Source organism: Schistocerca serialis, chromosome 3 (genome assembly GCF_023864345.2).
Source record: "Schistocerca serialis cubense isolate TAMUIC-IGC-003099 chromosome 3, iqSchSeri2.2, whole genome shotgun sequence".
Classification (NCBI taxonomy): domain Eukaryota; kingdom Metazoa; phylum Arthropoda; class Insecta; order Orthoptera; family Acrididae; genus Schistocerca; species Schistocerca serialis.
Genome location: NC_064640.1, coordinates 1,012,023,105 through 1,012,050,954, shown reverse-complemented (window position 1 = coordinate 1,012,050,954; position 27,850 = coordinate 1,012,023,105). Strand labels below are relative to the sequence as shown.

The following is a 27,850-nucleotide window of genomic DNA, read 5'->3' as shown; positions in this document are numbered from 1 at the left end:
GAAAACTACAGTTTGTGATTATCTTGGTTTGTATTCTACTGTAATTTTAAAAGTTTTAAAGTTTTAGCCAAGCATGTTTGAGCATCCACTCTGCTTTTAGTGGCTGCATTTGATTTATGGCTAGGTTGATGTTTATATTGATGTAAATGCTTTTTATAACTCTGTTGCTTTCTGTCTGTTATAGTAATTCATTATTTGTTTTCCTGTCCAGTTATATTACCACTGTATAGGTCCAATTGACTGGCTATGCCAAGATTAGTGAACCAGAAGTATGCCTAATTTAGTACTTTGGAACAAGACTGATTAATTAATACAGATAGTTAAAGTATATTTATTGTTTAATAATCTCACTGATATTTTGATGTAAAGGTCATTAATCAATTCTGATAGCTGAACATTCTACTTATTATTAATTTCATGGCTGTTTCTTTTACTTTTAATCTGAGTAAATGTTCCTTATGATGAAACATGAAAATATGTTCGCAAATAAATTTTACATTTATCGTTTAGTAGAAGAATAAGTTAGAAAAAACTTTGTTCTAATATCATTTTTAAAATTCCAACCCCCCAACCCTTTGCTGTCCTCTGCCACCAACCAATGCTGTATGCTACAATCCCACAACATATAATACCATAGTGTAACACAGAGAGATGAAAAGAAAAATATATGTTTTGAAAATTATGGGTATGGAAGTATATTTTGGGCTCTCATTAAGAATCATGTTGTACTTACTTTCTTCAAAATATTTTAAACATGTGGGTCTCATTTAATACCACCCTGTTGCCAAATAGCCTACCCAGAAATTTTGTGCTGATTAATTTAATCACATAACTATATATAAACAAAGATAATGTGACTTACCAAATGAAAGTGCTGGCAGGTCGACAGACACACAAACAAACACAAACATACACACAAAATTCAAGCTTTCGCAACAAACTGTTGCCTCATCAGGAAAGAAGGAAGGAGAGGGAAAGATGAAAGGATGTGGGTTTTAAGGGAGAGGGTAAGGAGTCATTCCAATCCCGGGAGCAGAAAGACTTACCTTAGGGGGAAAAAAGGATGGGTATACACTCGCACACACACACATATCCATCCACACATATACAGACACAAGCAGACAACAAGCGTTTCCCTCTATTATAACTATATATATATATATATATATATATATATATATATATATATATATATATATATATATAACAACAAAGATGAGGTGACTTACCGAACAAAAGCGCTGGCAGGTCGATAGACACACAAACAAACACAAACATACACACAGAATTCAAGCTTTCGCAACAAACTGTTGCCTCATCAGGAAAGAGGGAAGGAGAGGGGAAGACGAAAGGAAGTGGGTTTTAAAGGAGAGGGTAAGGAGTCATTCCAATCCTGGGAGCGGAAAGACTTACCTTAGGGGGAAAAAAGGACAGGTATACACTCGCACACACGCACATATCCATCCACACATACAGACACAAGCAGACATATTTAAAGATGTGACTTACCAAATGAAAGTGCTGGCAGGTCGACAGACACACAAACAAACACAAACATACACACAAAATTCAAGCTTTCGCAACAAACTGTTGCCTCATCAGGAAAGAAGGAAGGAGAGGGAAAGATGAAATTGGTCTTTAAATATGTCTTGGTCTTTAAATATGTCTGCTTGTGTCTCTATGTGTGGATGGATATGTGCGTGTGTGCGAGTGTATACCTGTCCTTTTTTCCCCCTAAGGTAAGTCTTTCCGCTCCCGGGATTGGAATGACTCCTTACCCTCTCCCTTAAAACCCACATCCTTTCGTCTTTCCCTCTCCTTCCCTCTTTCCTGATGAAGCAACCATTGGTTGCGAAAGCTTGAATTTTGTGTGTGTGTTTGTGTTTGTTTGTGTGTCTATCGACCTGCCAGCACTTTCATTTGGTAAGTCACATCATCTTTGTTTTTAGATATATTTTTCCTATGTGGAATGTTTCCCTCCATTTTATATATATATATATATATATATATATATATATATATATATATATATATATATATATATATATATATATATACACTCCTGGAAATTGAAATAAGAACACCGTGAATTCATTGTCCCAGGAAGGGGAAACTTTATTGACACATTCCTGGGGTCAGATACATCACATGATCACACTGACAGAACCACAGGCACATAGACACAGGCAACAGAGCATGCACAATGTCGGCACTAGTACAGTGTATATCCACCTTTCGCAGCAATGCAGGCTGCTATTCTCCCATGGAGACGATCGTAGAGATGCTGGATGTAGTCCTGTGGAACGGCTTGCCATGCCATTTCCACCTGGCGCCTCAGTTGAACCAGCGTTCGTGCTGGACGTGCAGACCGCGTGAGACGACGCTTCATCCAGTCCCTAACATGCTCAATGGGGGACAGATCCGGAGATCTTGCTGGCCAGGGTAGTTGACTTACACCTTCTAGAGCACGTTGGGTGGCACGGGATATATGCGGACGTGCATTGTCCTGTTGGAACAGCAAGTTCCCTTGCCGGTCTAGGAATGGTAGAACGATGGGTTTGATGACGATTTGGATGTACCGTGCACTATTCAGTGTCCCCTTGACGATCACCAGTGGTGTACGGCCAGTGTAGGAGATCGCTCCCCACACCATGATGCCGGGTGTTGGCCCTGTGTGCCTCGGTCGTATGCAGTCCTGATTGTGGCGCTCACCTGCACGGCGCCAAACACGCATACGACCATCATTGGCACCAAGGCAGAAGGGACTCTCATCGCTGAAGACGACATGTCTCCATTCGTCCCTCCATTCACGCCTGTCGCGACACCACTGGAGGCGGGCTGCACGATGTTGGGGCGTGAGCGGAAGACGGCCTAATGGTGTGCGGGACCGTAGCCCAGCTTCATGGAGACAGTTGCGAATGGTCCTCGCCGATACCCCAGGAGCAACAGTGTCCCTAATTTGCTGGGAAGTGGCGGTGTGGTCCCCTACGGCATTGCGTAGGATCCTACGGTCTTGGCGTGCATCCGTGCGTCGCTGCGGTCCGGTCCCAGGTCGACGGGCATGTGCACCTTCCGCCGACCACTGGCGACAACATCGATGTACTGTGGAGACCTCACGCCCCACGTGTTGAGCAATTCGGCGGTACGTCCACCCGGCCTCCCGCATGCCCACTATACGCCCTCGCTCAAAGTCCGTCAACTGCACATACGGTTCACGTCCACGCTGTCGCGGCATGCTACCAGTGTTAAAGACTGCGATGGAGCTCCGTATGCCACGGCAAACTGGCTGACAATGACGGCGGCGGTGCACAAAAGCTGCGCAGCTAGCGCCATTCGACGGCCAACACCGCGGTTCCTGGTGTGTCCGCTGTGCCGTGTGTGTGATCATTGCTTGTACAGCCCTCTCGCAGTGTCCGGAGCAAGTATGGTGGGTCTGACACACCGGTGTCAATGTGTTCTTTTTTCCATTTCCAGGAGTGTGTGTATATATATATATATATATATATATATATATATAGTTATAATAGAGGGAAACGCTTGCTGTCTATTTCATATATATATATATATATATATATATATATATATATATATATATATATATATATATATATATATATAAATAGAGGGAAACATTCAACATAGGAAAAATATATCTAAAAACAAAGATGATGTGACTTACCAAATGAAAGTGCTGGCAGGTCGATAGACACACAAACAAACACAAACACACTCACAAAATTCAAGCTTTCGCAACCAATGGTTGCTTCATCAGGAAAGAGGGAAGGAGAGGGAAAGACGAAAGGATGTGGGTTTTAAGGGAGAGGGTAAGGAGTCATTCCAATCCCGGGAGCGGAAAGACTTACCTTAGGGGGAAAAAAGGGCAGGTATACACTCGCACACACACACATATCCATCCACACATATACAGACATATACAGACACAAGCAGACATATTTAAAGACCAATATATATATATATATATATATATATATATATATATATATATATATATATATATATATATAGTTATGAGACAGAATTGCTGTACGATACCAATTTTCTTTTACATCTGTGGATAGTTTCACTCTGTAATAAAACTACACTACAATACAGATCCTAGCAACTCATCCTGTTTACTGATGTGGTAGCTTCAAAAATATTTACTCAATTTGGCATTTTTCAAAATTTGTATTTCTAAACGCCATTCACGTCCGCCTTGAGGTTATCTGTGAACAGTCTTGAATGCATCCTGGGCTGCCCAAGGTGTATCACAATGGTATTGTCCACTATGTAACTTATGGAGCACTCTACTTATAAAGAAAGGAATGGCAGTTATAGTTATTCATATTTTCTGAAACCATCTTGTGCTCTGAAAATCTGGTGTTCTTTCTATAGGAAATTGGAAAACCTCATTCAGAAAATATTATCCAGTGTTTTTAGATAACCAGATAATAATCTAGTGTGCCTCTCATATGCTACACCTACTCCCTTGTTATTTTTAAATTGTGGCATGAAATTTAAGTGTTTAAATCAATTAGGAAAGGTATTAGTTGACAGTAAATAGTTGAAAAATGTAGCAGGCAAGCTGGGCATCAGATATTGGCAAATAAAGGTTCACTAGTCTTTCAATGCTTGTTGTTTAAACTGACTAAGAAAAGGCCATGTAGTCACAGCACTAATATAGCCTGATACTGGTATCATGTTCAAGACATTTTCACAGAATGACCATCAGTTTGCTGTATGAGTTCCAATTGTGCAGTAGTGCTGCTCAATCCACTAATGAGCTACTGTTTAACGTAAATGGTATCACTTTCGTGTTAATACACATCATTAAATGGAATGTTGCATTAGATTAATTTGGAAATGCTCTGTTGAGCCACACATAAAAATTAATGCTCCCAGAAGTGTTAAGAACATAAGCGTCAGGATAGTGACTATTACAAAGCAGGATTAAATCCTTATATGGCCAGAATTTTGTTTCAGAAGTGGCAGAAATAAAGGAGCAGCAAGAATGAAATTTATAAAAGTTGCTGCTGATGCATCAGAAATAAACACCTTTGTGAAACATATTGTTAGATCAATCCAACTTCATAGATAATGATTACCATTAAATACTCTTCACTTATCCAAAGGCATTAAGAGTGAAAGCAGTGGTTCTGATCATATCTAGGAGAAAGAGTGTAAGTGCAAAAACACTACAGCCCTAAAAAAGTAGGTGTTTGATGGAAAATAACAAGAGATAAAAGGAGCAACAAATGACCTCATCATGTGAGTATATTGTGGCCAACAGATTTCTTAAAAACATCAACAACTTCCAAGTTAAAATTGTACACAGAGAAACAAATTACATCAAAAATGTGGATGCTCAATAGTGTGACAAAATACAGCACTAGAGGTAATTTGTAAATTGTAAAAATATAACACATGAAATTGTATATCAACTAAAATAAACAAATGTTTTGAAATGTAATGCACTTATATGGATAAAAAATGTACTGTCCAACTGGCAGTACGAGGAAACTCACATAACAAGTTATGGAAACATGGCAGCTTTTGGAGTCAGTGGTTGCCCCCTCCATAGAAGAGTTGAAGAGAAAGAAAGAGCGATGAGGGAAAAAGGCTAGCAAGGCATAGGAAATGGGAAGAATTACAGAAAAGTCCCCTAGGTAAATGGAGACCCACTGAATGGTATGAGAAGGAAAGACTCTTTCTATGAGAAACATTCCTCCCTTCTCATTCCATTAGGTGGGTCTCTCCTGACCCAGAGTTGTAGGTGATGTATCCATAACTTTCCCCAGTTTCTAAGCTTCACCAGTGCATTTCCTTCATCCTTCTTCCTTTCCCTTCACTCCTTCATCCAGATGGAGCAGCCACTGGTACTGGAAGCTTACACATTTTGATAACTTTTACATGTGTTTTCTCCTGCTGCTGGTTAATCTATCTAGTTATATGTTCAACATATGATATTGGACATGTAGGCAGTTAATACAATAAACTTTGAGTTATAAGGAAAGATGACACCATTAAATTAAGCAAAACTTTTAATTTTACAAATATTGCATAAAATGCATATTAATGATCACCTAAATTAAGATGAACACATGTTCCTACCAAAAAAGAGCAGATTATTGGAATGTTATCCTTTAAGTGTTTAGTTAATTTCATGTAGCAGCTCATGTAACTTAAATTCATAACAATCCTTCTTAAAATCAGTTAGTGCTTATGGAATCATATTTGGGAGTTGAATGCATATGACATAAAAATATGTTTTAAGCTTCAGGAAAGGCTATAAAAATAAATGAAATTAGTAATCAAGGTCATAGTAAGAAACAGTTTAGATAGTTAGGATAGTATTTAACAGTATGAGATAAGCATACATACTCAAGCATTCATTAAGACAATATTGCTATTTAATAAAGGAACAGATGTATCCTTATCTTCATACAAGGGACAGATACAATTTACACAGAAAATGGAAAATGATTGAGTTCTGTTTGGAACCATAGTATATCTTAAATTTACACAGATAATTAAACAAGTATGCAAATCAGATGCTATTATAGGAAATGTTAAAATACATCTTATAAATAATAGCTCTTATACCATAAAAGACAATCTGAGTAACCAAGAATAGAGTCTAAAAATGAAAAGCATAAGTAACTAGTGAAACACCCCTTTTGTTCCAGAATGAAGAGATAGACAATGGATCATCTGATAAGAGAAGTGCCCTTTATTATTGAATAATTATAGTATTAATTGTACCTAATTTTCCTGAACTCAGTGTTTATGCAGTCTACCCTTCCATTATTTGTTATACATAACAGTTAGAGCTTTAATTCTTAACCAGTACAAAGTAACAAATATAAAAATAAAATTTAATCTGAAGTTTGTATTTAAATTATTGACAAGACATCATTTTAAATCTGATCTTGCAAACAATTTTTTAATTCATTGTATGCATGTTGTCTGTTTGTAAGGCAATAATTAATACAAAAATAAATTGAGAAATGGAGGATATTAATGCAAAATATATGTTCTCACCAAATGGTGAGAGTCAAAAAGTAGTGACTAAAAGAAAATGTCAGATATAATCTTAACATTCTTTTGAACATATGTGAATTAATCATTTAACTGTGCACAATTTGTAAATCTCCATAAATTGGGAAGAAAGATAACATCAGATGTATAAGAATTACATTTCAGAGACCATATATCTCCAAAAAAATTATCAAATGGTACCAACTATTAATTAAACCTATAAGCTGCAATGTGGTCTCAAATGGAAAATGTAGAAAAAGTTTCTTTTATTTCTCGTCTAAGATCAAAAACTTGCAGGTCCTCAAAACACCGGTAAAATTTTAAAACATACAACTATCACTGAAGAATATGTTTACACCTACAGTAGTGATATCTACCGAGCTTGCAACACAAATATATCAAAGCTGCTTCAGATCTGCAGCAAAATATGGGGAAAAAATACAACTGGCAAACTGTCTACAGCTCAAAACAATAAAATAGCCATGATTGAAAGTATTAATGACATACATATGAAAATTATGTGATTTAAATGTGACACCTATTTTATAAAAAAATGTTCCTAATATACTGGAGCCATAGTGGCTTCGTCAAAAGCTAAATACCAAATCAGTGCCAGCATCATTACACATATTTAAACAATAGTATGCACAAGAGTCATCTTGTCAACAGCACTACTGTTCAAAGCAAACTGCCATACAGTAGCCACGAAATGTTTGTGTTGCAAGCACAGGAGATGTCACTACTGTAAGCATACACATATTCTTGAATGATAGTTGTACACTATAAAATTTTATAACATACAACTATCACTGAAGAATATGTTTACACCTACAGTAGCTCTTATACAATAAAAGACAATCTGAGTAACCAAGAATAGAGTTTAAAAATGAAAAGAATAAGTAACTAGTGAAACACCCCAGTAGCGACATCTACCAAGCTTGCAACACAAATATATCATGGCTGCTGTAGAGCAGTTTGTTTAGAAAAGAAGTGCTCCTGACAAGATAAGTCATGTGTATACAATTATTTATATATGTGTGATGGTGCTGGCACTTATTTTGTGTCTAGCTTTTGATGATGCAACTATGGCTCCAGTATATTAGGACATGTTTTTATACAACAGGTATGCCTCAACATATTTAAAGTGCATAATTTTCATGTGAATGTCAGTAATAATTTTCATCATGGCCTATTTTATTGTTTTAAGTTGTAGACAACTTGCTGGTTGTATTTTTTTCCCACATTTTGCTGCAGATCTGAAGATGGGCATTGCTGACTGAAACTGTAGTCTGAGGACCTACAAGTTTGTGACCATAGACATAAAATAAAAAAAAATTCTAATTTAACTTATTTAAGTGCATTAGCCATCATGATAAACAGCTTCTAAACTTTGATATCTTATGTACATCTTTTTGTAATGATACACAATAAATAGAATAAACAGTTTCATGTGGGGACAAAGTTATTAATTTGTCCATTGTGTCAGATGAAAGTACATCTCACCATGAGTTTTCCCTGGAAGTGAGCTGAAGTCACTTATGGGTAGCCCATCAAGAGTCTTCTGGGAGCGTAACTGGGCTCGTGGAGATTGCTGGTCCATTAGCAAACCAGAGCTGCCAACGTCACTGTCAGCAATAGGGCTCAATGAGCCCATTAGTCCACCTGCACCAATCATAATACTCTAGTTAAACAACAACATTTCCATGCACTATGTTCTGATGGTATTTGTACAATAAATAATTAAAATCTGTCTGAAGTAATCTGCACATCTGGAAATTGATATAACCATAACACAAAATGTGTTCTTCAATTTGAAATACTATGTTTTTCTGTGACTAGTCAAGGAACAAAGTCCAATGGAAGTTATTTGTGACTGATTCATATTGAAAGAACAGTAATAGAAAGGATTATGTGGTGTTATGCACTTTTCAAAAGTACTGACTTTATTTCTTATTATTTGTTTTTCAGCAATTCAGTAGAGATGTTTTGCAAAAGATGAGATATAATGGCAGTAATTTGACTTTTCTGATCTTCTGTTCCTGTAAATAAGTGACATAACTGTATTTTTTTAAATAAAATGTACAAGTTATTACAATTTTGTATTGCAGAGGAAGAAGAAAGAGGAATAAAGGAAGGGGCAGTTGCTGTGAAATGAATCTGTTAGTCTAATTTCTTGTGATTTGTGAGTTATTCTGAGAATAAATTACAATGCAATCATCACTGTAATGACCAAGATTAAATTTTTCTCCAATCTTCAAAGATTTATTTAACATCTTGATTCCACATGGAAGTAATAAATAAAATACAAAATATCCATGTAATCTGTCTGATACGAACATTCTAAAAAGCATACGAAACAAGTACCTGACATACTTTACGTAGGCTGTAACAAAAATGATTATCTCCAGAGGTTGTGGAAGACTCAGAAATAAAATTTATGTAACGATACTTTCAGGATGAAATTTAAAAAAAAGAATAGTGAATTATTTTGTTGTGCACATTTTAGCACAGAATGTGTGAATTTATTAACAAATATGTATTTAAGTCAAAGAGTGTAGGAAATGTATTAAAATAAAGAAAAATATGTAACATGAAACTACAAGGAAATTAAACAGCATTGCATGAAACACTGTCTTTATGACACTTTAGCAAACAACTCATAATGTGATAAGGTTCTTCCAGTATAATATCTAAAATTATGCTGTGTATTGAGACAGGTCTTTTTGAAAGGCAGTATATACTAAATGGAATATAGTTTGCAATTAAATATGTACCACTGTTAAAACACTTACTTTGCATTATTTCAGTATAATTTTCTATTTAGGGAATGTAATTATTTATGTGAGGATATTGTACATGGAAAAATGTAACCTCTTCTTAGCAAGAATGTATAGGAATTGGACAGAGAAGTTAAAAGAAATTCTATGGGTTAGATACATGTTTTGTAGGCTTCTATCAGGTACCACAAGCCAGCATAGAAACTGCATAACTTTTTTAAATAATATAACTGGAACAGTTGGTACGCAATCTGTAATGAAGGCCACATTGCTGATGTAGTGGTACATGGAAAATATAAAATAGATTTATGTAATCTGAACTTCCTTCTGTATAACAAAATGGGTAAAATCACTGTCTAACTGAACTGTCAACAGAGTGATATTAAGAAACTAAAAACAAAACTAACATATATGCTGAGAAATATATAAATTTTCATTTAAAATGTATAATAAATATTAAATGTGTGTGTGAAAGCACTGTGAAGTACATGAATACTATGTCACAACATTAAATACATATTTACACTTCTGTTACCTCAAATAAGTGGGCAGAACTCTTTCAGACACTGTGAAATGTAGACTACAGTTAGACTAAACACAGTAAAGAAACAAAATATTCAGATTTATTGTAATGTGTTGATTGTGATTAAATAATATTGAGATAGCCTGAAATTTTACCTCACGGAAAAGGAACATAATGAAATTGTGTTCTGGGTTCATATGGAAAGGATCTTGCCTGAAAGTATAGAAAAATATATGTATGTGCTTTGACATTGTTTGACTTGTATGTAAGAGATCATATATACAGTGAACCTTTATTTTTTCTAGTCTGTTATGTGTGTTCTCAAGACACAGTTTTTTGTTACAAAATTTAATAACAACATGAATATTAATATACACAGGCAGTCACAACATTCAGTATTAATTAGCAATACATTTTAATATATTTTACTACATATAAGCTCTAGAGCTGTTTTGAAATTTTACAAAAAAGTGACAATTTTCCTCATTGCTTGCTTTAAACACCAATATAAATACATTCTGTAGACAATGATAAGAAGTTTTATACTGTTAGAACTATAGATATGTCATAGTAAGAAGGCAATGTAAATGTACTATTTCAATTTTTTATTCCATTCCTTAGTATCAGAAATGCATGCATGGTCAGTGCAAAGAGCCAAATGCCTTTGAAATGTTGGAAAACAAGCTGTGGTGCACTTGCTTGAACTTTAATAATGTTCCTCAGCACAACAAATGGTGGACTTGCAAAATACATTTGATAACTTGGTAACTGATCCACAGATACAGATCATGTCCAAGTGCATCAAAGGTATTTAACTGAGTTGAGTTACAACGAGGTGGAAAAGTGAAGAACTAAATATTTATCTATTGAAAAAATATTTCAGAGTGGAACAGGCTGCCAGGAGAAGTTTGCATACTCATAGAAAATAACCTTAAAATATAATATGCAATATGCACATAGTCAAAGAATGCTTGCTGTATGGGGTGTTATGTTACTGAAGCACAGCATATACAGGGTAATAAGAATGTGTGTGTGTGTGTGTGTGTGTGTGTGTGTGTGTGTGTGTATGTTTTATCTAACAATTTATAAGTAGCAGCACCAACAAAGGTAAGTATTATTCATTGGATTGTCTTGGACTTGGTGAACATGTTTTATAGTCTCCATTAATACTGAAATATAAAGTACCTTAACAGTTGAAAAATATAACACTGTTCTTGGAAGAATATTAAAAACCATGCTTATAGTAATGAAACCAAAATTTGAACAAACAAACTTTATGGTGCACAAACTAGAAATACAGAAAATGCTTAAAGTGTTACAAAATAAGATCCCAGAATATGTATCCTAAATACAAATAGAAATGTCAGAAAACTGTTGTATCAGTTAGTCGGCCTTACAGTGCAGCTATGTTCATTTGAAAGTAAAAGGATTTGTTTTTAGAACTATGTTTAAAATGATATAGATTTGCATTAACCAACTATATTATGTTCTCACATATGTGTACAAATTTCATTTTAAAAATTCTCAGCAAAACAAATAGAATTTTGTACAGGGATAAATTTCTGCAAGGGACTTAAGTAAATAACTCTACATGGCAAAATGATATCCATGCATTTACTATAGCCTTCTAATGCATGTGTGAGATATTATGACATGCATATCTGAATTATCGTAAGTAACTCTTTCCATGCTGTTTATGAAATATTAACCACTAAATTGCTCCCTGTGATTCAGACAAAAACTTTTAATATTTTTATAAAATACTGTAGTTACTATGATGTAAATAAGGAAGGATTCTGTTCCAGCAACATTGTCATTTTGAGATTTAGTGTAACTGATTAACAGTAATAATGCAGTATTCATATTAAAATAGTCTTTTGAGATTGATAATTTCCACACATGCTTTCAAACACATGATAAATCCAACTCTCTCTCTCTCTCTCTCTCTCTCTCTCTCTCTCTCTCTCTCTCTCTCTCTCTCACACACACACACACACACACACACACACACACACACACACACACACACACACAAACACCTGCATACACACACACTAATCAGTCTTGAATTCTCCTAAATATGGATCTAATCACATGAGATTACAGAGGGTCAGAGGGAAGGGGTCATTGGTGAGGCTCAAGAATGCCCCAAAAAGCAAAATCATGTAATAACACCTTATGAGAAGAAATTACTGGGATTATATTGAAATATTACATGTATATGTGTAGTTACTGTTATTAAAATCCTAAAGTCTTCATTGTTTTAAATGTGGGTGTGGATGGGGGAGAGAGACAAGAAAATACTGTAAACCCCCTATCTGGAACCATACCATGGAGCCGTGTCTGAAAAGTGTCTATGAGACATGAGGAATATTTGTTGTGTACATATAACTATAGTACTTAGAAAACAAAACTAGGCATGCATCATTTCATGAAATACAACATATTTTCCAAGAATCTCTTGTTTGTATCATCTCATCAGTAGTTAGTGGTTTCATTACTACATCTGTAAATTTAGTAATGAGCCATGCTGTTATCACAACAAAGTACATTTTTACACACCAGAAACTTACTGCAATGACAGCAGTGTCCAGAAATATATAATCTTCATCACTTTCTATTATTACTATTGTAATGAAAATTAAAGTTGTTGTAAATGTATATGTATATTTCACAGTGGTTTATGAATGTGATGACACGAAACATTAAACCAACAACATATATAGTTACATATTATCACTTTTGTTTGAAACTACTGACTTATTTAAATGCAGACTGAATATAGCATTGATGTAAACCTCTAAATTTCATATGTACTTGATATCCCTGGTTCTTTGTGTTCTAACAAAAATACTTGCATTTTGTTTTTAATATTCAGCTTATGGAAACCTGTAACTGTAATATAGCATAAGAGCTCAAAATATAGTTCTCATTCACTAAAAGTATTTTTTTATGATTTTCATGGAAGAGATGTCATTAAAAATACTTCGAATTTCTTTTGGGATGGAAATCTACTTCCTTTTTTTCATGCTAGAAATATACTAAATTTTGTTACAGACAATAATTCTGCTTTCCACACTTATGAAAGAAACATGGAAGCCTTATTAAAACAATTTTTTAGATTTTTCAGATTTTACTGGAACTATTTATATCCTGTTATGGAAGTATTGCTCAATGAATATTGCTGTATCAGACTGTAAAGATTGAAAGGCACTTGAAGAAGTACATGCAGGAAATGATGTTACTATTAAAATTTTGTATTTCAAAGGAGTGATGTTATATAATGAAAGCATATTATGAGGTAATGTATTGCAGAAATTTGTCAAACACGTAACATCAACTCTCTTTCCATCAACAGCAAAAAAAGGGCAATTGAACCTAAAATTTATTTCCTGTGGACATAGGTACAGAAAAGTTCAGTTTCCCTCTTATGTCCACTAGCTCACACTGTGCTGAATATGTTAACTAGTGGTTGTCCAGTCAAAAGCAACAGGTAGGTGTCAGTCCCAGTTTTAATGAACACTGTTTCACTAATTTGGCAATTTAACAATTGCAAACATGTCAAATTAACATTTTTTACAAAAATCATTACAGATGAGAAGTGCTGTTTTGGTATCAACCACTAACAAACTGAAAACTGATCCACTAAAATACTGCTTCATAACTATGAATAATAGAAGCCAGACAAGCAAGAACCAATCTAAAAACACTGTTATTTGGTTTTTTGTCATGAAGAAGACAGGCAGCCATGAATTTGTTTTGTAGGGTACCCCAATTATCTAGATTTACAGTTTTTAAGAACTCAAATGAATGAATGAGCAATGAAGAAAAACTGGTCTCTATTGTAATGATTACAGATTTGGTTTTCCCACCGTAGCATTAGTTGTGTATGTTAGATAGTTTTTGAACAAATACAAAATGACAATCATTTTTATATCCTCCCTAATGACCAGATCTGTCCCTCTGTAGCTTTTAGCTATTTATTAGAATAAATGAGGACCTACAACAGAAGAATTTTAAGGACATGAAATAGGTGGCAAAAGAATCACTGAATATGAAAATCAGCATCTGTAAGAACAAGCACTCTAATATAACTGAAGCTTATGCATGGACAGAGGCTAGCTGAATTATTCCAAACAGCATGTAGGACAGACATCTGCCAAGAGAACCTATCAGTGTTGCCAATCTGTTTACAGAAAAGGTCTTCTGTTTCCATTTACTTTACTTCATTATGTAGCTGAGCACACATAAAGATACTACATGTTATTTTAGGGACTGTTCTGTTATTAAATACTAGAAAAGACTGCAGGCTTCATATAAGTTTTCTTTGCAACAAAATCATAATTTTAATCAAAATAACATAAATTATGTATGTAACTTTTGAATTACCCTTTCATTCCTACCTTTTTGAAAATGCACAAAGTCCTTTGCTAATCATGTTTTAACTAATGAACACCACAACTTTAAAGTACAGCCTGAGCCACATCAATGATTGAACCAACATTTTAACACTGAGTTTGACAACCATGACCTCATATCAATCATGGATAAAATCTAACGAATACCACATCTCAGTTCTTGTAAGAGATCTTTTTTAAAATTATAATCACACAATGAAATCTAGTTACAGAAGTACCACCATTGGTATAGAGTACACAGAGAATATGGCACGAGTTTTATAGCTAGTAGAATTTATGAGACAGGTAATACCAAGTGAGATTGAATAAAGTTTCTTTTTAAAAGAACCATTGGATAATAAAAAGTTGTCCTGTACACAATAACTGGAGGCACGTTACATTTTAGAGATTTTGAAGAATATTTAAGTTCATGATCATCTTGGGACAGACTGAAGTAAATCTCTCTAAAAGCCGGCCGTGGTGGTCTAGCAGTTCTAGGCGCTCAGTCCAGAACCGCACAACTGCTACAGTCGCAGGTTTGAATCCTGCCTCGGGCATGGATGTGGGTGATGTCCTTAGGTTAGTTAGGTTTAAGTGGTTCTAAGTTCTAGGGGACTGATGACCACAGATGTTAAGTCCCATAGTGCTCAGAGCCTTTTTTTTTTCTCTCTAAATCCAAGCTTCCAAAATAACTCTTATACCCCCAAAACTTTTGGATCATCACTGAGAAATTACAGTTTTTCCTGTCACAAATAATATAAAACTATGTGCTTTCCTCTATTCAGCTTTTTTTCTCTATTTTTGTTTTGTAATTATTTCTTAAAGTTCCTTGTTTGTTTACAACATAAAAGGGACAATAGCACTTTTGAAAATAATTTGTTTTAATATTCTTTCTATAAAAAAATGTGTAGTGCATCACTATATGCTCTGAATGAACACTGAGAGGGAATACTTAACAGTATCCAAGAAGCACCAAAACTGCTCTTTCAGTTTCATTGAGATATCAACAAAACACTGAAACATTATTTGACAGACATATTCTCAGTATTTTATGTATTCTTTTTTGTGTAAGTTGCCCCTGTACTCAAAATTTTGTAAAGTGTGGAGACACATTGGGGAGAGTGTTGTACATGGAGGATAGCATGCCTCAGGACACATTATGTTGTGAGACTGATATAAGCAGTTTCCACCATTTTCACAAGGATTTGTTGTTGATAGACATAAGGTTGCACTTTGTGCAGCATTTGTAAACATTTTGAGTTCAGAATATTTAAATGCTGTATAATATGTTAAGGCTATTAGGAATATATAGTTAACTCTTCAGTTATGGAATTTTATGGCAAGTAAAATACTATATATTTAAAAAAACAATTATACAACTTGTGGATGGTTAAGCCATACTGTGTCAGCTGTACACCTTGGAACAGAATAATGTCTTTTACAAAGGAACATGTAATATTTGTAAATCAACCAAGTTTTGTTATTGCCTTGAAAAGTGAAAACAGAAATTTGTGCTGGTACCCAACAGCTTCAATTTCAAAGTGTATTTTTCTTGTAACTGGTTTTTCATAATACTTCTGCTTTCTTTTATTTAACTTACTGGTTATTGATGTGTAGTAGAGTGATGAAACAAGCAGATGACTAAATGCAATATTGACAAGATTTTCTCCATTTCAATGCTTTTAAATTTCAATAAAATATTTGCTCCTAGTACTGGTAAAAGATTATTAACCTTGGAACATGTTTTCACATTTGGAAAAAAATTAATTTTTCACATTAATTTTTGTAATTACAGAAAAAGATTGCTGCACATTTAAAGTGAATGCTATCATTTAAAAATTGAACAAGAATGTATATTAAACTTCTATTACTGGCAAAGACTGTAAACTATTCTATGATACAACACTCTCCCTAACTAATGTATAGCTAGCACAATAAGTTGAAGTCAATTAAGTCCTGTGAAATAACAATCATTCTTGCGAATGTCAAAAATATAAAATAATTATAAAATTGGACAATACTGTAGTTCATGCTTCGTAAACCTACACTACAGTTGACAATTATACCATCTCATAGGTCTGTCAGTTTCACATTTATTTTGAAGGGCAGTAACCATATGTTGACAGACAGTGATTTTAATCATTTAATATGAGTACTTACTAAGTCTTCTTGTTTGATATACAAAGTAGATTATTTAAATTGATATTCCTTACCCCATGTAAGCTACATCATTGTGTACTTTCAACCATCCCTCCTGAAAGTAATATTTTATCAATCACCACTATGTCTGTGTTGTTTAAGAACAGTGCATTTTTGGCTGTATTGATTATGTGTATGTTCATACTGTCTGATTTGATGCTATTCTGTCTGCTCATTATTTTGAAATGCTCTACTTTTTATTCAGTGATTACTGTCTTTATAACCAAAGCAGCTTCAGATGATACTAACATTTATCATTTTTAAACTCTAGTGGTTGTGTCCCTGAGATACACCATCAGTCTAAAGGGTTCTGAGACTGAGTTTCTTCTTGGCACACAAGCAATGCAGTAACTGTGGTGGAGGTATGATCTGACAATTGTAAACAACAGATGTGTGTTGACTAGTCAATTGTGAGCAGGCACTGTTAAGTAGTGGATGTATGACTGTAGTATGTAAATGTTGTTGAGTCACATATCTCAGTGGAACAAGATTTCTAAAACAAAGTGTTCAAGACATATTCCAGAATGTTTATAATAAGAGAAAAGTGTGTGCAATGTTTTTCCTGTACACCTTGACTCCAAATCAAAACAAAAGCTGTGGACTCCTTCCATGACTTGGTAGAAATGCGAAATATGGACCATTCTTGTTCTTAAAAAATCATCTTCGCTGATGAGACTTGGTGTTATCAATACTAACCTACCACAAAATTACAGAGTGCAGAAATTTACATGAAGGGTCAATACTTTGATGACATAACTGACATTCAGGCTAGTGTGATGCATGAGTTGAACAATATCCCAAAGAAGGACTTTCCTGACAGTTTCATATCAAAGTTAATTTGAATGCTCTGTGCATTGTACTCAAGTGGGGGAGACTATGCACAACATCTGGAGCATAAAAACTACCATCTTTTATTTATTTTTTATTAATCCAGTCTCAAAATTTTTTGAACTGACAGGGTATACACATACTGAACTTCAGAGAAAGACATTGTTTTTAGTTCAGCAACGCTGTCTACTTTTAATATTATTAGATTCCATACTTGATAATTAATACACACCTACAGCCTACAGGGTCATTTACTTCAAACAAATGACCAATTTAAGAAATTAAAAATTGTAAACATGTTAACACTCCTAAAAGTAGAGAGGATGATGTATGTAATCTTGCAATAGTTCCTGTTTAAATAAAATTTTTGAGTGTTGTAGGGGATATTATTGTGTTACACATCATGCATTACATTCAAATACTACTTACAGTCTGAGACTTCCACATTTTTTCTTACTTGCATGATTTGTTTCTTCTGGAGACATTATAACTAAAACTTTGTCACTGTTACTGAACACTGATCAGTACATAATCTACATGTGTATATCTCTTTCTTATCCTGTGTCAATGTTGTTGTGTGCAGAATGATCAAATACATGTACCACATATGTATAATACTCTCCCATATGTGTTGCTACCTTGTGAGTCTGAGAAACAAAAGTAAATAAAACTGCATTATCATCTAGGAACTATCCAATTAATATTGCAGCTCACCCTCTATACTTCAGCAAAGAATGTGTCAAGCTAGACAGACAGCAAAGAACCCACTCAATTCCTTAAAAATAAAAGTGTGGTTAGGCAGGCTGTTTCTTCTCACCATTTTTGTAAATTTACTTTCTCATGCTCTTAGTTTAGATTAAATAAGATATATTATTTCATCCATATACCCATAGTGGTGAGATCCTCAAAGATTTATATCATGTTATAAAATAATGATAGATAGACATATATTTACATTGATGTATCAGGACTACACTGCATGAAAGTACTGTAATGATGTAGAACTAAGTATTTTTGTTTCTGTGATATTCCATCTAATTGTGTTTAATGCCCTGTTGATGTTGAGATTATTAGAGGAAATTCCACCTGAATCAAGATGCAACATCTTTGCAGTCATTACATAAAAATGTTTTTGTATCTGTCTAAAGTTACAAATGTGACTGATCAGACATAAATAAAGAAAATTGAACTTTCTAAATTTACAAAAGAAATTTAGAAACATTTCTTATTAACCACACCTTTTGTTATGTGGAGTGAAGTTTTGATAATTTCTGTTAGCTGCATGACAAGCAGAAATTTTAATTGCAAACAGGCTTCTGTTGTTACAACTATATTATTCTTTAGTAAACTGTTAATCTAAATGAGCACATTGGACAAAAAAAAAATTGTGGTCCACCGGGGAAATGATGCTACTATCTTGTAACACTATGACTAGCTCTGACAATGGCTACTGTCTGCTGAAGAACAGAGTCCCAAAAATTTTTTCAGGTAAGACATATCCAGCTGAAGACACTTGTTGATGATAAGATCCTGCAGAGTTACCAAAGTGCTGGAATATTGATCGTTACATTCCAAACAGCCCCAGGCATTTATTATAGGATTAAGATCAGGTGATTTATTTTGCGTTTTGAAGTACAGGATGACTGAAAATCATTACTTCATGGAATAATGCAGTTAGAGAGATAAAAATTGACACACATGCTTGAAATGACTTGGGGTTTTACTGAAACCAGAGAGAGGTGCACAAAATGACCACCAAATAGCGCTTGAGATTATACAAAAGGAATAATTAGCACATCAATTCCTTTTTAACAAAGATGATGTTCTTTATAACAAATACCGAACATGTTGACTGTCATTCATCAACAATAGATGCAGATGAAAACAGGTGTATCCATAACTCTACACTTGCTGACTGCTGTCAAGTTTGTCGGATATTGTCTTTTAGAATCCATGATGATGCAGATGATTGTGATAGACTTGTGACTTCATGTAACCCCACAAGCAAAAATCACATGGAGTGAGGTCTGTAAAACTAGGAGGCAGTGCATGATGAAAGTAGTGACTCAACACACAATCCTAATCAAGAAATGTACGCAAGAGATCTTCCACATTTGTAGCAATATGGGTTGAGGTGCCATCCTGCATAAAAGTCATTCCTTCCAGCAGGTGTTTATCAACCAGGCTAAGAACGATGCAATTTTATAACATGTTGGCGTACCTTGAACCCATAAGACTGACAGTCTGAAAAGCAGCACCCCACATTTGCTTCAAGAAAAAGGGACCAATCATGGTTGATATGGTAAATTCACATAACAACATGACTCTCATCATACAACATGGTTTCCATGACATTTCTAGTATTTTCTGTAACAAAAATTCAGCAGTTGTGGGTGTTGACAGACCCTCAGAGTGTGAAATGGGCTTTTTAGCTTAACAACATGTTAGACAATCAATTGTTATCTTTTCCCATTTTTCGAAGTACTTGCACCATAAATGCTTCTTTTATCACAAATTCAGTGGTTTTCAGTTCGCGATGATAATGAATTTTGTATGAATATCACTGGATGGTACACTTTAGTGCTCCCCAAACTTTAGTGCACAAAATGCCAGTGCAACATGTGACTTCACAAGCACTGACTTCAGCATGCACAGATGAACCTGGTAAAGTCTCCATTTCATCTTGAACTTTTTTAACACCAGTAGCACTTGTGTTTGGTCACTGACTGTGAGACTGATCATCTAAAACCTATGACTTCAAACTATGTAATCATTTTCTTCACAGCAACATTTATCACAGGTCCTTCACCCATTTGAATACCCATCTTATGGTGATAGGATCATAAAGCTGCAGTAACAGAGTCTCCATTCTGAAAGTAAAGATTCTCTAACAGTGTCTTTCCTGGTAAAGTCAAGATGCCGTTATTGCTGATTCATCTGACTTCCTCTCTCACTACAACTCATTTTATACATAATGTGTCAGTGACATGTTTTTGTCCAGTGCCATTTGTTGGCCAATTTTTGTATAATTTTTTTGGTTCAATAACACCTTATATCATTTCAGGCATGTGTGTAACATTTTACCTCTCTATCTACATTATCCCATGAATTAGAGCATTTTCAAACGTTAATGGACTTTTGATTCAGCCCATACATTTCTATTATGCAACAGACAGACAAATTGAAAACCAGAAGTCAGATTCAGAAGTCAAGTGTTGTCATAGTGCAGTACACCAAAATGTCTAGGAAAAAAAATAAACAGAGCTCTACCATTCACCCAGCATCCATAAAATGTAGCTGCTGCAATCAAAATGAGAAGTAAGATTCTCAAAAAGATCTGGTGTCTGATGGGAAGCTAATGCTCATGTTTCCTGACCAATAGCATTACCCTATTATACTGTTTTGCTGAATACTGCTGTTCAGCCTGGCAATGTGAATAATTTGTTCATCATTCATTTGTAGACAAATTTCTTTGTATGATAATAAATTTATCATATATGTAAACAATCTGTCAATGAATTACATAAGAGAAGGTCAAAGGAACAGAGAGAGCCTGACTGAAAAAAGAGAAATGAACCACAAGGCTTCTCTGATAATACATAATACAACAAGGTTTTCAGATTACATGAAGTAATTTGCAAACTACATTCTTATTGGCCAACTTGACTATTTATTTTTAATAATTTTTATTGCTTGAACCCTTTAACTGAGTTAAAATTCTCTTTCAGTATATATACTTTAAGCCATGTTCTAAATTTACACAGTTATTTGATGTTTATTTTTATCTCTTTTGCAGTTTATTGCATAAGACTGACTCATGGTAAAAATATTACTTTGGGTCTTAAGTTAATTCTTTCTATTCAGCTACAAGAAACCACTGTATCTGGTTTGGGTATCATGTATAGAGTTATTTGATGCATACTGCTCAATGTTTTTCTATATAAGAACTGTAGTTTGAAATGGAAATTCACTTGGAACTATCAAAATACCCCACTTTGTAGACAGCCTGATGTAATGGGACCTTTTGTAACACATGCTCATTATTCTGGTGGCCTGTTTTTGCAATTTGAACACATTTTCCATATTCTGAGGATTTACACCCCAGAATACCATGCCATAACTGATGACAGATTGCATGTTTACAAAGCATTTTGTTCTTAGGCATGAGGTATTACACACTGTGGTTAATATTCATAGGGCAAATCATGTGCATTAATTCTTTTCTCAAAGTATTCTGATATGTTTATCCCATTTGAGTTGCTAATTAACATATATACATAAATATTTTGTGCTAGCAGAATGTTCTGTTGAATCATTGCATACTTTAAGAATTGTTGTATTAGGTTTTTTACTTATATGAAGTTCATGCTATTAGTCCTTTTTATATTAAGAGTTGCCTTGTCATTTGTTGAGAAGTTCCTAAAAGGTGTAGATGCTATGTCAGTTTTACTCCTAACATTTCTGGTGTTCTATCTGTAATCACTATATTGCTGTCACCAGAAATAGCACTGCTTCATTTCATGTAACCCTAACTGGAAATTCATTAATGTAAATTAGTGTTGGGCCTAGCAACTCCATTGAGGGACTCCAGCATTCAAAGAGAGTGGATCTGAGAACTGCTTCAGTATATATTCTGAACCACTTGAAATTTAGGAGGTCTCTATCCTCTGCACCCTGTCTGTTAGACTAGACATAAACCATTCATTTACAAGCTCCCTAATTCACAGTGCTTAAGTTTACCTAGAAGTATTTCATGATCAACTGTATCAAATGCTCTACTGAGCTCTCAGAAAATATACACACCAAAAAAAGTTTTGTATCACCTTGAATCCAAGAGTTCTTGAACCTGTACAGAAAACTGGAATGGAGATCAATGTAAACACCAACATCCTCAACAGCGATTCAGTGTAGGCCCCTCAGAGTGGTTGGTGGGTCACATCATCCATAAACAGTCCTTTTCAATCTATCCCAGTCATGTTTGATAGGGTTCATGTTTGGAGAACATGCTGGCCACTCTAGTTGAGTGATGTCATTATCCTGAAGGAAGTCATTCACAAGATGTGCATGACGGTGGCGGGAATTGTCGTCCATGAAGAGGAATGCCTCGCCAATATGCTGCTGATATTGTTGCACTATCTGTCTGAGGATGGGATTCATGTATTGTACAGCCATTAAGGCACCTTCCATGACCACCAGTGGTGTACGTCGCTCCCACATAATGCCACCGCAAAACATTAGGGAACCTCTGCCTTGCTGCTCTCGCTGGACTGTGTGTCTAATGCATTCAGCCTGATTGGGTTGCCTCCAAACACATCACTAATAATTGTCTGGTTGAAGGCATATACAACACTCACTGGTGAAGAGAACATTATACCAATACTGAGCGGTCCATTCGGCATGTTGTTGGGCCATCTGTACCATGCTGCATGGTGTCATGGTTGCAAAGATGGACCTCGCCATGGACGTCGACAGTGAAGTTGTGCATCATGCAGCCTATTGCACACAGTTTGACTCATAACCTGACGTCTTGTTGCTGCACAAAAAGCATTATTCAACATGGTGGCATTGCTGTCAGGGTTCCTGAAGTGTTGGCAGAAGTGCCAACACCGTGTTGCTAAAGGAGGCCAAAATGCACGCTTTTAAGCTCACGCAGATTGGCGTGAGGTCTGGAACAAGGTAAAGGAATTAATAGTAGCAAATAAAGTACGTAGTTGATGTAATACTTAACTTTAATCCATAATTGGAGAACATCGCTCTTGATGGTACATGTTTTATAATTTCAATATTAACTGGTAATGGCGCCTTGCTAGGTCGTAGCAAATGACGTAGCTGAAGGCTATGCTAACTATTGTCTCGGCAAATGAGAGCGTAATTGTCAGTGAACCATTCCTAGCAACGTCAGCTGTACAACTGGGGCGAGTGCCAGGACATCTCTCTAGAGCTGCCGTGTGGTGGCGCTCGGTCTGCAATCACTGACAGTGGCGACACGCGGGTCCGACGTATACTAACGGACCACGGCCGATTTAAAGGCTACCACCTAGCAAGTGTGGTGTCTGGCGGTGACACCACAGTTCCTCTGAATCATAATCCGTAGGTAGCAGTCATCCACTACAGTAGTAGCCCTTGAGCGGCCTGAGCAAGGCATGTCATTGACAGTTCCTCTCTCTCTGTATCTTCTCCATGTCCAAGAGGCCTGGACACTTCCCTTGTTCAGAGCCCCTGCTGGCACAAAGTAACAATGTGGATTCAATCAAACTGCAGTATTGACCATCTAGGCATAGCTGAACTACAGACAACACGAACCATGTACCTCCTTCCTGGTGGAATGACTGGAACTGATTGGCTGTCGCACACCCTCCATATAATAGGTGCTGCTCATGCATGGTTGTTTACATCTTTGGGTGGGTTTATAGTGACATCTCTGAACAGTCAAAGGGACTATGTCTGTGATACATTATCCACAGTCAACGTCTGTCTTCTGGAGTTCTGGAAAACAAGGTGATGCAAAATTTTTTTGATGTGTGTACCTGTGACTTTTTCTCCTTCATCCAGGACTTATAAAAATAATTTTGTAAATTTTCCTATGGCAGTTTCTCTTTGCAGACCTGAAATGAAATGTTTCTCTGCACACAAGTTTGTACTTATTTAAATAATCCATAAGTATGTTTTTCATAATAGTGTCTATTATTTTTCAGAATGAAGGCTATACTGAAACAAGTCTGTAATTTTCTATACTTTCTTTATCACCTTTTTTGTTAATGGAAAGAACTTTTGAATACTTTGGATAACCAGGGAAGCAGCCAGGTGTGAATGATTCCTTTACAATGCCTGTTAGGGCCACCTTTATACAGATAATGCAGTCTTTTAGTAGAAGCATTAGAACCTTGTCTAGACATGTGGACATTTTACTTTTAAATTTATGCTCAATTCCACTGGTTTACTCCCCAGTGTTTGGCAGCAGCAGCACTGTGTAAGGTGCATAGTTATTTGTATCTGTATGCTGTATCTACAGAATCTTTTCTTACAATTTGGTTGCTGTATTATGAAAGTAATTGTTTACAAAGATGGCCAAGTCCTTAGGGTTATGTATTAAGCAATCATTATTTCTGATATTTATGTTTATCTATTTTGGTGTTGTGCTTCCAGTTTCTTGTTTTACATTATTCCAAACTGTTTTACTTTTATTGTTGATGTTCTATATCCTATATGATAATATTATTTTGAGTTCTTTTTTACATTCTGCAACAGTTTCCTGCATATCCCTTTGTATCTGAGAAAAACCTAAGAAAGCTTTTGATATAGAATACACCCTTCTGTAACTAAGCACTTCCATTTGTATCTTTCCAAATATTTGAGGTATTTAGGGCTCGATGATGATAAGCCACACACTGAGCACAATTGAGAGTTGTACACTTTTTGTATCTGCTAAAGGATGGCAAGTGATTGGCAAAGTTCTATTTTAAGAAACCAAGGGAGGGCAGCACACAATCTATTATTAGGCATTGCACCAAGAGACAGTGCATCATTTTATGAAAACTGAATGTTATGAGAATGTATCCTCATGTATGGCATTGTGATAGACATGGATTATCAGCAAAATCCATATGATATTGCATCACCTTGAGTGGTAAGCATCAACAAAATACAGTAATATGGCTTGCCAAATCACAACATGAGACTGTGGCTTAACATGACCATGCAGTACATGCAGTATTCTTAAATAATACTGATATTTAATGGAATCATGAACTGTGGGACAATTTCTAAGATATTGTTCTGGAGTATGTTAACTGTAAATGATTTTTATACTTGTGATGGGCATCACTAGGTGTATTCTATAGGTGCTATTGTGGCTTGTCATTATACAGCTTTGAAATCATTGTATTGTTCAGTATAGTTTCATAGGTTCATGGTATTAGTCATTTTTGCATTCTTGTTTTCTTCTGCAAGGAGGAAGACCTAACTCCTGTTGTTAGAGAGGTGGCCATCTCCCCCACTAAGGGAGGAATGCATTGATGGTGACACTGGCACCAAGTAAAAGGACTAAATGTAAATGCTGGCATAATGTGGTAAGTACTAAAACATAGCTATCAACTAGACTCAAGGAATATTTGAAAAACAATGATCATTTTACTTAAATAATAGTAATGATGCAGGATGATATTGTACCAATATTATTGTTAGTATCACAATTTGTCTCATAAACATGTTGCAACATGGACATCATTTTTACCTTTAAGGGTCAAGAGAACACAAGTGATGCAACTAAAAGGAAAGTAGTTGCCAGAAAAATGGGACCTCCACATGCCTGCCATAGGAAATGCATGACAAGGATAGGAGATATAGTTTCCATAATATCTCATGGCTTCTTGTACTTAGGGAATTTATTATGCACAAAGCAGTTTCATCTTTCTGTGTATCCCAACAGCACCTCCAATATGTTCCTCCCTGAAGAAAATGAGCACTCTTCTTGAAAGATCAGTACTATATACTCCGTTAAGGTGCAAGGCAAAGTCATCAGAGTCAGTAACATGGTATTTCTCTCTTTTCATTGGCTACAAAAATCAAGAAGGAGAGTGGAGTACATTGTACAGTAAATTGTTAGTGGTGAAGAATTTGTTAAGAAAGACCAAAGGGGTCACCATAAACATAATCATAAGTATCCACCTGAAGTGATAGCAGGTGTTCATGAAAATATAAAAAGCGGAATCACTTACCATAGTCACTACAGCAGGCACAAGAATCCCTGAAAAGTTTATTTTCACTGTGAGATGACAATCAGTTCTTCATTCCAGGATCATTATTTACCATATTGTGAAGAACAAAGAATTATCATTGTTGCACAGGATAGTTACAGACAGATTTTCTGCACATAATACAACATGGGCTTCAAGATGCCCCTTTCTGACACTTGTAAATTATGCAACTGAGATTAAATCCTGCAGTCTACCAGATGAACAAAAAAGTGATGACAACCCAAAGAAGAAAAGAGAACTACATCATCAGAAAGCAGAAGGCATGCAGGCTACTATGACAGGAAATATCTCCAGAGCAAATACCAATTCCACTATTGTGGTCAACTCAGTTGAATTGCAGCATGCCCTTCCTGTACCAAACTTATTGCTTGTCTAGCTTTTTACAAGAAAAAGTATGGATGTTCAGTGTGGGTACACAAGACTGAGGAACAGGCATCAGACTCATTTAAATGTGAACTAACAACATCACAAAATGTGGCAGTGATGCAATATGAAAACATATACTAAAATCTCTCCAGTAAATCAGAAGTGCTTCCAAAAGAATATACTATTCGGATAACTGCACCAGAAAAAATTCCAAGAAATTAAACACAGATTTTTGATTCCTGGTCACACATGACTCCCACCAGATGGAGCTCTGGACAATAGAAAATGGAGTGCCAAGTAGAGAAATCAGAATATCTCTGACATATTTTTTGTTTGAGTTCAATAAAAGGATGACAGTAGTGGAGGCAGGCAGAAACATTTGTGCTATGTATAAGAATGATGACATTGGACAGAGCACAGCAAGAAAATGGTTTTCTTTTAGAAATACCAAAGGTATCAAGTGAGCCAAATTTTGTTGCCTATTGCGTGGGTTGATATTGTCAAGAAAAGCAGAGAGGAAAAGAAGTTTGCTGTGGCAGTTATGACAAAAGATGATTTTCTAGAGCTCAGTAAGGTGTCTTCTCAGCACATAACAAACAGAAATACGGCAACAAATGGACATCCTATTAACTTTTCAGGAGTTATGCTGTTCAAATTTTTGGCTTCACATCCTAATTCAGTTTTCCTGAAGTATGCAGTCTGTGGAGACTTCAATGATAATAATGTCAAGAAGTGTGGCTGCCCTACACAGACATAATGGATTATAACCTTAGCACCCAAATACCATTGTCATGTTCCTACACAGCATAAGAAACTGTCTGACATCATGGACCTGGTTCGCTATAAACTTGCAGTGCATCATAAATATTATTTATCTCTGATTCAGTACAAAGTGGTAGAGCAGATAGTTGAACCTGAATTAATTGTGGGCATTATTTTTGAGAACACTGAGAGTGATGTGAATTG

At 35.4% G+C, this 27,850-nt stretch overlaps 1 protein-coding gene across 1 annotated transcript in view; it reads right to left on the bottom strand.

The window, feature by feature from the left end:
• LOC126471469 (uncharacterized) overlaps positions 1–8,645 on the bottom strand; it is a 268,925-nt gene extending 260,280 nt beyond the window's left edge. Inside the window, exon 1 of the mRNA XM_050099666.1 lies at positions 8,542–8,645. Coding sequence (XP_049955623.1) covers positions 8,542–8,638 — 97 coding nt within the window. The 5' untranslated portion in view covers positions 8,639–8,645. The remainder of the gene's footprint in view (positions 1–8,541) is intronic.
• Between the last annotated feature and the right edge of the window lie 19,205 nt (positions 8,646–27,850).